The sequence below is a fragment of the Leguminivora glycinivorella genome, chromosome 8, assembly GCF_023078275.1.
Source record: "Leguminivora glycinivorella isolate SPB_JAAS2020 chromosome 8, LegGlyc_1.1, whole genome shotgun sequence".
NCBI classification, from domain to species: domain Eukaryota; kingdom Metazoa; phylum Arthropoda; class Insecta; order Lepidoptera; family Tortricidae; genus Leguminivora; species Leguminivora glycinivorella.
The window spans coordinates 24,750,647-24,763,461 of NC_062978.1; the positions used below are offsets into that span (position 1 = coordinate 24,750,647).

Here is a 12,815-nt window from a genome sequence, read left to right on the forward strand (position 1 = left end):
TTGTAAGAATTTTGTAGGTATTTAAAAAGGCGGCATTTCGTGAACATCAAAGCAGTGGGCCTTCTGTACTTGTACTATTATATATTCTGTGATTATACTTCATAAACATACTATTTACGCTACACATACACACACATATTATTACAGTTTACTTCATACTTGGAATTTTCGACCCTTGCCGTCGTGACCTGGTGGCGGAGCGGTTTAGGTATCCGTCCGGTAAACTGAGGACGCTGGTTCGATTCCAGCTCGGGGCACTTGGAGGCCTTGGTCACTCTTTCTTTGATGACGTTTATTTCATGTTTAGACATGTTTTACGTACGTGAGTTTATGTACTCGTGTATATGTATGTATTATTTATGATCACAATATTTTTGTGCTCGTACCAATGAGATTTTCGGAACTTATGTGCGAAATGTCATTTGATATTTGCCAGTCGCTTTTCGGTGAAGGAAAATATCGTGAGGAAACCGGACTAATTCCAATAAGGCCTAGTTACCCTTTGGGTTGGGAAGTCAGATGGCAGTCGCTTTCGTAAAACTAGTGCCTACGCCAAATCTTGGGACGCTTCGTCAAAGCTTCGGAAGCAGCGGTCGAGAGTTGTCAAAGCGGACCCCAGGCTCCAATGAGCCGTGGCAAAGGCCGGGATAACGCAAGGAGGATGATGAATGTTTTTGTGTTGGCCAGGTGGACCGTCGCGCAGTCCGCGGCGCCGCGCCGCCCCCAGCTGCGTTGCTCGACGCACGCGCCGATCGTCTGTTACTCGGAGCGGCTTTGGCGAGGCACGCGCATGCGCTAGCGCCTGAACAGGTAAGAGGAATCTTTCTCGACGACGACGACTTTTCGACGACCGGTGTGGCTCAGTCGGTAGTGACCTTGCCTGCTGGGTTCGAATCCCGGTAAGGGCATTTATTTAACGTGATTTTTTAAGTGTCGATAGTTGAAGGGATGGAGAGTGACATAGGCTACTTTTTGTCTCTTTCTAATGCCCCACTTCCCTAAAATGGGTTGGGGGGGGGGGGGAGTTTGTATGGAGCATTCTGCAATTTTGAATTTAACGCGAGCGAAGCCGCGGGCATAAGCTAGTTATACTATATAAATAAATATTATAGGACATTTTTTTTACACAGATTGATTGAGCCCCACGGTAAGCTCAAGAAGGCTTGTGTTATGGGCACTCAGACAACGATATACATAATATACAAATACTTATATACATAGAAAACATCCATGACTCAGGAACAAATATCTGTGCTCATCACACAAATAAATGCCCTTACCGGGATTCGAACCAAGGACCGCGGCTTAACAGGCAGGGTACGCGCTAAACCGGTCGTCAAAAACTATATTCATTGCCGCTCCACAGGTTACCCGCGGTTTCGTGGGCTGCATAACCGACGTGACTCTCGGCGGGACGCTGGTTCCGCTCGAAGAAGGCGCCGGCGCGGAAGAAGCCGCCGGGCCCCGCGTGCAGCTCGTGCGGCGCGTGCGGGCCCGCCTGGCGCCGGCCTGCGCGCCCCTCGCGCCGCCCACCGCGTGCTCTGGGTACCCGTGTCTCAATGGCGGCACGTGTCATGAGCTGGCGAATCTTTTGGAAGAGGGGACGGACAGTGAAGAGGGATATAGGTAAGTTTAATCATCATTGGCCACAGCATCCTTAGTTGCAGCACTTGCAGCGACTAAGTAAAGAGGTAGGTATTCTGAGTAGGCAGTCTACAGCCTACATCGGTTGTGATGGCTGTACACAAGCCAATGGCGGATCGGCATTTTCTGCCGCATCGATCACAAATATGCTTTGACTCCTGGGGTGGTCCAGCAGATCTACGGAGACGCTTTTGCTTGAGTTGATCCAACCAAAGCTCGTCATGCTTTACCATACCCTCCCTCAAGCTACGACGCCACTCTGGTCTCATCTCCGTGATAAGTAAGTAAGTAAGGCAAGTTTAATAAGCCCCCTATATCCCTGTCTTTTTGACACCGTGTTCTATTTGCCATAGAAATCGCAATGACGTTTACTGTGCGAAGGTTCTACTGTGGCCCAGGTTTTAAATTGGCTGATCGTACGTGGCATCAATATCATATTTCGCACCTCTTTCTATTGACAAAGTTACTACTAAATTAGTTTTTTATAATACAGAAACGTCTACGAGCGATATTACATACTTTTTAAAGGAAAAACGGACAAATTCAAACCTCCGGCAGGACTCGAATCTGCTAAATCCATCCGGAGCCATCACGCTCCCAACTGCACCACGGAGGCCTGCTGGATGTGTGCGAATTTATCCATACTTCCCTGAATTCTCAAACAGAGGTCGCAGGTTCGAGTTTGGAGGTGTGTCACTATCTGGCGACAATTGTCACTAATGTCAAATAGGCCACTGGTTGTTTAGGTATGGTTCCATTCTCTAAAAAAATTATTATTCCCAGGTGTACCTGCCACGCCCGTTTCCTCGGCCGCCGCTGTGAAGTAGACGGTGACCCTTGCGCGGCCCAACCCTGCTTACACGGTGGAGTGTGCAGCGCGGCCCCGGCTGGCTCGGTTCTCCCCTTCGTGTGTGCGTGCGGCGCAGGATTGAGGGGAGCGCGGTGTGAGCTGGGACGGTGGTGCGGCGCGGAAGGCGCGCCGGTGTGCCAACATGGAGGCGCGTGTGAAGAGGTGAGGATAGATCCATCTACAGCTATCTCTGCAAGGTGATGGAAGTACAGGCTCTCCCCTTACTGTGTGAAGAAGTGAGGATGTTTACATCTAAAGCTAACTCGGCTCTCCTCTTTGTGTGCGTGAAGAGGGATTGAGATGTCAACTGGGACCTGTTAACTAGCAAGCAAACATAACTTACCTTCACATGCTCTTTGTGTGAAGATTCGATTATTTTACAAGTTGTAAGGCCTAAGTACAAACTGTTCTGGTAGGGTCGCCATGTAAGGTTTTCAGTAGTGAGACAAATTTGCATTTATTTAGACATGAAATATTTCCAAATGATTGATTCGTGTGTTAGATTATGTACACAGATCGGACAACTGGGCGTCATTCTAACAACTTAAGGTTCATTATACCAAACACATCTTACAAATGACGCCCAACTGTCTATTCTCTGATTATGTATCATTTGTTTTATTATGTGGAAAGTTGGGATGGGTCGATATTTTTGCTGTTTCTTTTAGTTAGCTTATAAATTCTAACCATATAACCTTCTTCTAGGGTGAATGGGGCCCCTCATGCCGCTGCCTGGGCTACTACGGTCCCCGCTGCGAGTACGACGCGGACGAGTGCGCCGGCGAACCCTGCCTCAACGGCGCCACGTGCCTTAACGAACCGGGGTCCTTCAGGTGCCTGTGCCCGCCGGATAAGACTGGTACGTACTAGAACCTTGTGTATCGCTATATTAGCCAGTTCATATAATCATTAGGTATATAAGTATGACGGTAATTGTCAAGTTGTCGACGAAGCCCCGCAACGCGGGCCTGCTTAGATCCTACAATTAAGAAAGGATGTAGGGGGAAAGGGTGGGGGAAAGGGTGTTAGGGGCAGGTGGCTGTGCCCGTCGGATACTGGCAGGTATCATAACGTCCTTCGGAATTCGGAATTTCAAGATCAAGAAATTCCTAGGCATATTTGTCACCGTCTCTGATAGACGAATGCCCGCTACGCGGGGCTCCTACCTGTTAATCTATCAGTTTTCTACATATAATAACGCGACAGTGACTGCTGTACACTGATTTAAGAGGGGGTAGAGCAGGGAGAATTTTCAGAATCTGTCAAATTACCCCATTACACACACAAACACCCTTCACTCACACTACCTCAATTTACTGTGAAAGGTCAGTGACCCTTAATTTTTTTCAAGAGTGTTATTTTGAGTTTGTAGTCAACTACTGACCTCCTTTGAGAAATTAAAACTGTAAAAAAGGTAGCATACAAGAAGACAGAGAAAAAATACGCGTCATCTAGCTTTCCTTCTCTGTCCATGTCTCATGTGACTTTAATTTACCTAAATATGTAGATAACGTTCCTTACTCAGTTGATTGTTTACCTAGGTGTATTTCAAATTACTTTGCACTTCATTTTGCGTTACTTTTCTATACTTAGATTAAAAATCGTCAGCCTGCCTATCCCCGCAAACATTTTTCAAAGACGTGTGTGAAGGCCGATACCTCCAGGCAAACAATTATGGTCGCGTGCTAAATGATAAAACATCAGCCCTATCGCTTTATTTGTAAGTGCGATAGGGACGGTCCGATGTTTTATCATTTATCGCGCGACCATGATTGCCCTGCAGGTCTTCAGAGGCCTGAGCTGTGCATTACGTATATGCGGGTTGTATTAAAGACTATCAGATATTTTCTTTATTCTTTTTGGTCGTTTTAGCTTCGTTTTTTTATCATTTAGTTTATACAAAAATAAAGCATGTGTATAAAATAAAAACCTGATGAATAGAGTACAGCTAGCAGCAGTCAAGTCAGAGACCCAAAGGAAGACAGGGAATATCGACGCATATCTTATCATATCCAATACCGCCATCGCTATCTGCATCAGACTCTTGATCTTACCCAATTTCCTAGTCTCTTCTCTTAATTTCAGTTTCTTGAGTTGAAAATGTTGAAACTCATACTTAGCATTAAATAAAACACAAATACATATAAAATCACAATATAATTTTAAATTATGGCTTAGGCCCTGTACCAGTTGCAGTCGCCACGTCTGTAAAGCCACTTGTAGTTTCTTTTAAATGGCTAAATACCTAGATGTTATGTCATAAACATCTGTGACGTGACTGAAAATTAAAAAACATCGCTCAGAGATAAGGTTCAAATTAGCATGGCAAAAAATACAACAGTGCAGTCAAAATACCATCAAAATACGAAAAAGCAAATATCAATGTCGCCGTATTTCAGGCAATAAGGGCTGTTTTCTCAAATATGAAAAAATCTCAAAAGCAGAACTTTATTAAGACTTTCTAGGAAAATTATTTTGAACTTGATAGGTAGAACAATTTATAAAAGTTATACAGAAAAAAAATCTGAACTAAGTTTGTAACTATATGAAAAGCATTTTTTTATCTCAGATTGCATATTTTAGTATCGTAACGATTTTTCTTTCAAATAAAAAGAGAATTATTAGAAAAGGTTCACGGTGTCTGCCGTAAACTGGGGATACATTAACCAATTTGGGAATTTAAACTTCTCTAGCTTCTACATTTAATGGGTATTTTTACCCATTAAATGTAGAAGTTAGAGAAGTATAAATTCCATAATTGGTCAATGTAATGTAACAAAGAAAGAAAAAAATGGGACCATCAACTTTTTTAGTCTTTTCCTGCTAAAAATATAGAAAGGTAACAAAATAATGTACGCAAAAAAAAACGATGTTATCAAACTTAAACTGACATTGGGGTTACTTTGATACCCTATGTATTTTTTTGGTAATGGTAATCGAATGTAATCCCTTACAAAACGTATTTTATCTCAAGAAAAGATAAAAAACGGTTCGCAGAGTCAAATATTACAACTCTTTAACGCTATTTTGGGGTTACTTTGATTAAAAATAAAAATTACCATCTTCGAAAAACCAACTTTATTTGCAATTGTTTCAATATTTATCACAAGAAGAGATCAAATTATCAGTCTCAACAAGTACCGTGACATAATCAGACAATAATCAACTATGTGTCATTATGGTCAATGTTACCCCATGCAAGTGATCAAAGACACCCCACATAGTAAATAATTAGTAATAAATGCCTAGTTTGACTTTATGATACAACACTCAATACAATGGTATAGCTAAACACATGTCTGGCAAGCTAATGTTCACTGTGAACCTTTTACTTTAATACCCACTACGTTAGTTTAGAAGTTATTTAAACATGAAAAATAGCAACAAACTATGCTTATATTTTGACACGTTATCCGCACTGCCCACGACCATACTTACTTGTTCACTGCGTCAGAGCATCATATAACTATAAAGGTTGGTTTAGGGTTATCATATGTCTAGATTTCGATAAATTTATTTTATTAATACATTACCGACTACTCATAACATATTAGTTCCTTATTTTTGACGTGATAACGTCTAATAACTCGTTACTACGGGCAGCATGCACGAAAAAGATGACGTCATTGTCCCGTTTCGCAATATAGCTTTAGCGCCATCTATTGGCGCGCGTTGGAACTAAGCGGCTGATCGATGCGCTCGGTATGGTTATAGCGTGTGGCCTGAGTAAAGCACCACAGGTGGGACAGATGGCGCGCTCGTGTGTTGTTCTCGTTAAGCTGAGTTTAGACCAGCAAGTTACTGGCAGGGTGCAAAGCGGGTGGAGGGGGTAGCTAAAACGATCACAGCGCTCACTACGGCCAAAATTGACATCTTAGTCGCTGACTTGCGCTGTCAAATCCATATTGCAGTAAACATTTTCATGTCGTTAAATTTAATACGGGCCCCTGTCTATACTACTGTAATGTTTGACGTTATCACGTTAAACTACCGTCCGTAAACCGACTTTACAGACAACCAATTTTTTTTGATAAAATAAATATAATATGCTCGTGACAGGTCAGGTTTTGTTCGTAATCCAAAAAAGTCAACCCTAGCACTTTTCCCTATTCACCCCCTTCCCGACCCCATTCACCCCAACGTTAGGGTGAGCGAAAATTACTAAATAAAACGACATATTTTCAAAGACAACCCGGAGTTCACACCGCTGGAAGATTTTTTGTGTAAAAAATTATCATGGCACATATAAAAAAACTGCTATCGACGTTCAAAAGTCGGTTTTGGCCCTATTCACCACAAATTAAGTTAGTTCATACCCGTTCCGACCCCATGAACCCAAAATCTTCAGAAAATGATGTACTAAGTAGCCCAAAGTACAGCGCCATCCTAGGTGAATTGGGTAACTAATTTATGCAAACTACTTAAGTCGCAATAGATGTCATTTCATTTAGTATTTTGGAGGTAACTAGTAAAGATAATTTAGTTTTACAATTGTGCGAAAATAGATTCTCATTTGGCCGGATTTTTTAACCGAATTCCAAAATTCAAAAGGTTATAAATGTATAGTTTTTTTTTAAATATCACTCCTGGTCCAATTTAATATCCCACAAATATTAACGGCAAACTGATAATGACTTAAGTATTTTTGAAATAAATTTGTGACAAATGTGGGTAGTTTAGTAATTAGGCGCCGACTGATTGTGGGTAGGTTATATTTTCGCTCTCTGCTAATAAATCTTGTATGGAACGGACGTGTTTTCTTTGGTGCCTCTTCATCAGCGCTGATCTTCGGCTGGGAGCATACTTTACAAAATTGAATGCCGAAAAAAAAGTTTATCAGCAAAAATTACTTACTTGAAAATAAAGTCATAACCGTTTTCATACTTATGCATTGAAATAGATATCACGCACGAAAGTAAGAACGACAAGGCCTCCTGGTGGCTGAGCCGGGAATCGAACCCGCCATCTCTCTCGCTATACCCTAATCCTCTAAGTGCCACTTGCACCAACGAATATGGAGGGTTAACCTGAGGGTTAACCCAGCATTTTACATGGAATTTGACAGTTGACAGCCCACTAACCCTGAGTTAAGTGGTTGGTGCAAAAGGGCCTTAAAGATTCATATACGAGGTGCTCAAAATGTGCCTATCAGAGATAACATACACTAGAGAAATTTCGTCGGGTACCACACGGCGGGCGGGTGGCCTAGTGGTAATGACGTTAGCTGCGTAAGCTGAAGACCCGGGTTCGATTCCCACCGGACCGGGATTCGGCCACCAGTGGGCCTTATCGTTTTTTCTTTCGTGTATGATATCTATTTCAATTTATGTATGTATGTATGTGAACACTTTATTGTACATAAGACAAGTTAGGACATAAAAATACAGTATAGTTATGGTGTACAAAGGCGAACTTATACCTATAAGGGATCTCTTCCAACCTTTGAGCGAATTGAGAATTTATTATTTATATTATCTTGAAAATAACAAATCAAAAATTATTCAATAAAATAATTTTATTTCTTCCCTAGATGTATAGTTTCATACTTATGATTTTTATTTTAAGGTAATCCGTTTATATTATAGCAACCATGGGTGATTTTTGTGGACTTAAGTAGAAACGTTGACTTGTGGTTGACAGAAGTGTGATTAACATTTCTAAATGTTAATTTATTGTATCTAGTCTAACTACGAAGCAATACATTGACGTATAAATTGCGTCCATATACAGAGAGGTCATTCATAAAAACATCACTTTAGGTAAGTTATATATCTTTTATACAATTTGACAACCATTGACTACACATCCCAATTCACCCCTCTTCCGACCCTAATCACCCCCTTCGTAAACCTATTCACCCCTTTACGACCCGTTTCCCCCATTATTGATCCTATTCACCCCTCAGGCCGCGGATATTTGTTCATCCCGTAAAAGTTCCCCAACACAGTTGCATCGCTTTCTTCATGAAAACCATTATAAAAATGAAAATATGTCTTATGATTTTCTGTTAAACATAAACTTTAGAAGTATAGGTATACACTACATTCAAAAGGATAATGAACAAATTCTTAGCAAAATTTCACACAAAAATGAAGTTAAAATGAGTAAAAAATCCAATAAATTTGAATGCCTACTTTGACAGACATTTTCATGTCTGTAAATATATTATTTACATAAATCATAAAATGTATTATTTAAATATAATAGCATTATATACCCCGGGAACCCTATTCACCCCAAATTACGGTATTTATTAAATTGTCAATATGTAAAATGTCGGAAAGTACGGAACGGAACCCTACACTGACCGTGGTCCGATGCGCTCTTGGCCGGTTTTTCTTATATAAAATAATATAAAAATTCACCTCCCAATTTATAATAAGTTTTTTTGCAAAAAAATCATTTTTGGCACAGGCTTTACCTTAGCCGACTGTACCTTTCTTTCAAAAATCATCTATTGCTCTCCGAGATGTCTCTAAATACCACTTACTCAATGGGGATACGACGTTTCATAACAGAGTTCCTCTGACCACCTTTCTGCTCCATCATCAGATCACCTCCATGATACCAGAATATTGCATTGTCACGTGATTTACATAAGTGTGCAAAATTTCAGCTCAATCGCAAATCGGAAAGCGGGTCAAATTTAGCTTCTACGTTTTGGCCCAAACTAAGATAAATACTAACAAGGCAAGTTGAATAAAAGCTTGTAAAAAGGCTTCTGATATCAGATTTGTAATAAGTTTACTTGTCATAGTTTATCAACAGATGAGACAGACATATGCACTGACAATAGGTACTTCACGTGTTTCGTGAGATGTCAAATCACCTCATACAATTTACCGCTCTAAGGCAACTAAGGTAGGGTTTGTTATTGCACTTTAATTACATATTAATGATTTCTAGCCCGTAAGATATATATTTGCTTTAACAATGGATAGATATTTATGCGAGTGAGAGTGTAATTTAGATTTTTATTTATAAGGAATCAAATATTTTTAAGCTACCCGATCATACAGATATTTCTGCGGATAAGGACACTCCCCACATCTACGCTCGCGAGACGCTAGAAAGAGAGACGATGTTTTTGCCGGTCACGGAGCATCACAAATTTTTGCCGGGAATATGTCGTCATATACTTATGGTCCCTTATAGAAAATTAGATATTTTTGCACGGCCGTTCATAGTCATATAATTATGCTGGTGACTGTTCCATGAATATTTGGTCTAGTCTAGTTGAGTGGAGAAGTACCATTCAAAACGAGCGTTAACTTTCTAAACAACAATATATTTAGGTACTTTATAATTATTATTGTTTTCAACTTACGGTTACGTGTTCGTGGTATGCACAGAGTAAATCTTTAATGAAATTGAGACATTTTTTTATATATACTCGTACAATTAAATTTGAACTAGAACCACTAAACCTATACCCGCTCGCATTCCCCTTTTTTCTATTCTAAGTAAGAATCAGTTAATAAGTATCTGAATATATGTATGAATAAATTAAATTGTAATTGTTTACATACAACCTGTGAAGTTTGGTTGACAAAATTTGACGGAGGTGCTGTCATATATATTTTTAAAATGACGTACTGTTAATACCAGCGTAATGAAAATGTATTCCGATGAGTAAAAGAAAACATGAAACTTTTTTCAATTTAACCGAACTAGAATGAAATCATTTATACTCATTCGGTTGTGTTCGTTATTTTCTTTAATAATGTGATATATTTTTATTTATTTTTTATGCACAAGCCATGCACCTTTAAACTTTAAATGAGATTGGATCTCCACCTGACATTATTGATTTACCCTATTTATTTTGAGCACAGTTTTACACTGGTATGGTTTTTCGTGTACGTACACTATTTTCTGTCAAAATATTTGTCAAATTTAAACGTCAACGCGGAGCGACCGGCGACACGTCTGCCTCCGATGAGCCGCTCAGGGCGTCTAATTGAAAGGAGAATTCTGACAGCAATGGCGAATGTATGGAAATTTTACGATAGTTTAAATTTAAGGTAAAATTTCTTTGTTGCCTTTGAGAGGAAAAATATAAAAAACCTCAAAACTTCTAGTCCATTTATCTGGCTTTTAGAATCACTTAATGTTATAACTAAAGTATTGAATTTTTTTAACAAAGTTTACTAAACGGCGACATACGTTTTTCTCATTTTAGGTCAACTTTGTGTGGGTTTAGTTATTACACCGTTAATAATTGGAGATTGTGAATAGTCAAAAGTTGTAGACACACTCTTTAAGATAATAACTACATTTATTTTATTTCATTTAATTTAGAAATGTGAGCAGCATTTGTTAAACGCCGAATGCACTTTTCGAGGATTTCGTACGACCCCCTCTTAAACTTTCACGATTATTACACATAATTATTTTATAAAACCGGGACTTAATCGCGTATAACTACATATTAAACTGACCTCCAACGTTTCAAGGACGGCGTTGTCCCCGTGGTCTCGGAGAAGACTGGCTTGAAATGACATCAACACCTTCTGACAGCCGCGCGAGTTTTTCGAACTACCCGCACTTGGTTTTGATTATCAACTTGAACTGTTTGCGCACTAGGGATGTTACTCTGTCGACATACAACACTGACGATATTCGATATAACGACTGACTGCTGAGTGACTGCTGTGTTCTATTTGATTTGGAGCGTAAACAGTGGGCATTTTCAATGTGATCCTAGTTTGTCCTTCGAGCGCTTAATTTCATGTCATCATTTTGAAGGTGTGGTGTGTACACATCAATGCTTCCAGCTATGTTTTTCATTATTATATAGTATATTCTAAACTATTATTTATGTCACAGGCATGAACTGCGGCAACCCACTATACTCTGACGCTGTCATGGCCGGAGGTATTGGCGCGACCAACACTCGTTCTCTCCGCGACGCGTGGCGCTGGGCCGTGGAGTCAAAATGGCCGCTCGCTGCCGCCGCCGCCGCGTTATTACTACTGTTACTGCTAGCGCTGCTGCCGCTCGCGTTGCTAAGGTAACGTAGACTAATACCAAGTGAAGTTAGGAGCGATATTCACAGACATGAAGTGAGGTATCTCCGCGACGCGTGGCGCTGGGCCGTCGAATCAAAATGGCCGCTCGCCGCCTCTTTATTACTACTAGCGTTGCTGCCGCTGGCGTTGCTAAGGTAACTTGGCAGCGACTTCGATAGGAAATGAACTCACGTTGCAACATGCGCTCCTTTCTTCTATGTACATTTAGATGTTTATGGGTTTTAAATCTGTCATTGTCCTTTTGATGTTTTATCTTAAGGGTCAATCCGCCTCAAGTACCTACATGGGTCACGATTTTATGGCATGTTCCATTTATTATCGATGTAAGTTCAAGTGATAATCTATCTCTAAATAAGTGTTACTTTCCCGATATATGCATAGATCTTATCATTGGCAGCTGTAGTTCAAATAAACACCCAATGAAGTCGTGACTCACGTTACTTTTACGTGGATTCACCCTTAATATGGGTATTTTAGCCTTTAATGACCATTTTGATTTGTTTCATAAGGCGACGGACGAGTCATCGCAGTGCAGAGAGCGCGCCGCTGAACAGCGCCAAAGCGCCGCCGCGGACCAAAATGTCGAACTTGGCGGCGGCGCGCCCGGCGTCTTGCGCAAGTGCCACTGCCACTTTGAACAACTTGGATACGCTACGATCTTACGGTGAGTGTTTAGTATATAACTATATACTACTAGTATTACTTTTGTGCGTTTTCGCATCATAGGATCCGATATCGGATGTCGGAAGGATTTCAAAGACAAAAATTAAAGATGGCGGCTTAAATGTATGGGATATCGGTCCTACATCCGATATCGGATCGGATAATGTGAAAACGCACTTAGGATAGGTAGTGTATTAAAGTTACTCTATTCTGATGCAATTACTCATAGCGCATACAGTTATATCTCATAGCGTTACTGTTGCAGTAATATGTTTTTCACCACACCAACTGGTAAAGGCTTTCTTTGCTATTCGAAAACAGATAGCAAAATTGCATTTTATCCACAAGGGGCCAAAGTAATTTCATACAAATTTTAACTCGATGTCTTAATCTGGCTGCTAGATTTTACCTATAAATGACGATTTTGAATCATAAATATTAAATAAATTGACGGATTTCATTTATTTTGATGTTTTATAGTCAGTATTTTGTTCGTGTTGGTATGGTGAAAAATTTTGTGTTTCACTCGGTGACAAAGTTTGTTTAACCTTCGCGCCTTGATACCCTCGCAACGCTCAAGATTCCACTTTTTGAACCACTCGCTACGCTCGCGGTTCAATATTGGA

At 40.2% G+C, this 12,815-nt stretch overlaps 1 protein-coding gene across 1 annotated transcript in view; it reads left to right on the plus strand.

Annotated features, from left to right (window-relative positions):
• LOC125228604 (fat-like cadherin-related tumor suppressor homolog) overlaps positions 1-12,815 on the plus strand; it is a 258,065-nt gene that overhangs the window by 219,054 nt on the left and 26,196 nt on the right. The window contains exons 43-48 of the mRNA XM_048133244.1: positions 688-810; positions 1,367-1,626; positions 2,428-2,656; positions 3,200-3,353; positions 11,324-11,507; positions 12,036-12,190. Of these exons, the coding sequence (XP_047989201.1) occupies positions 688-810; positions 1,367-1,626; positions 2,428-2,656; positions 3,200-3,353; positions 11,324-11,507; positions 12,036-12,190 (1,105 nt within the window). The remainder of the gene's footprint in view (positions 1-687; positions 811-1,366; positions 1,627-2,427; positions 2,657-3,199; positions 3,354-11,323; positions 11,508-12,035; positions 12,191-12,815) is intronic.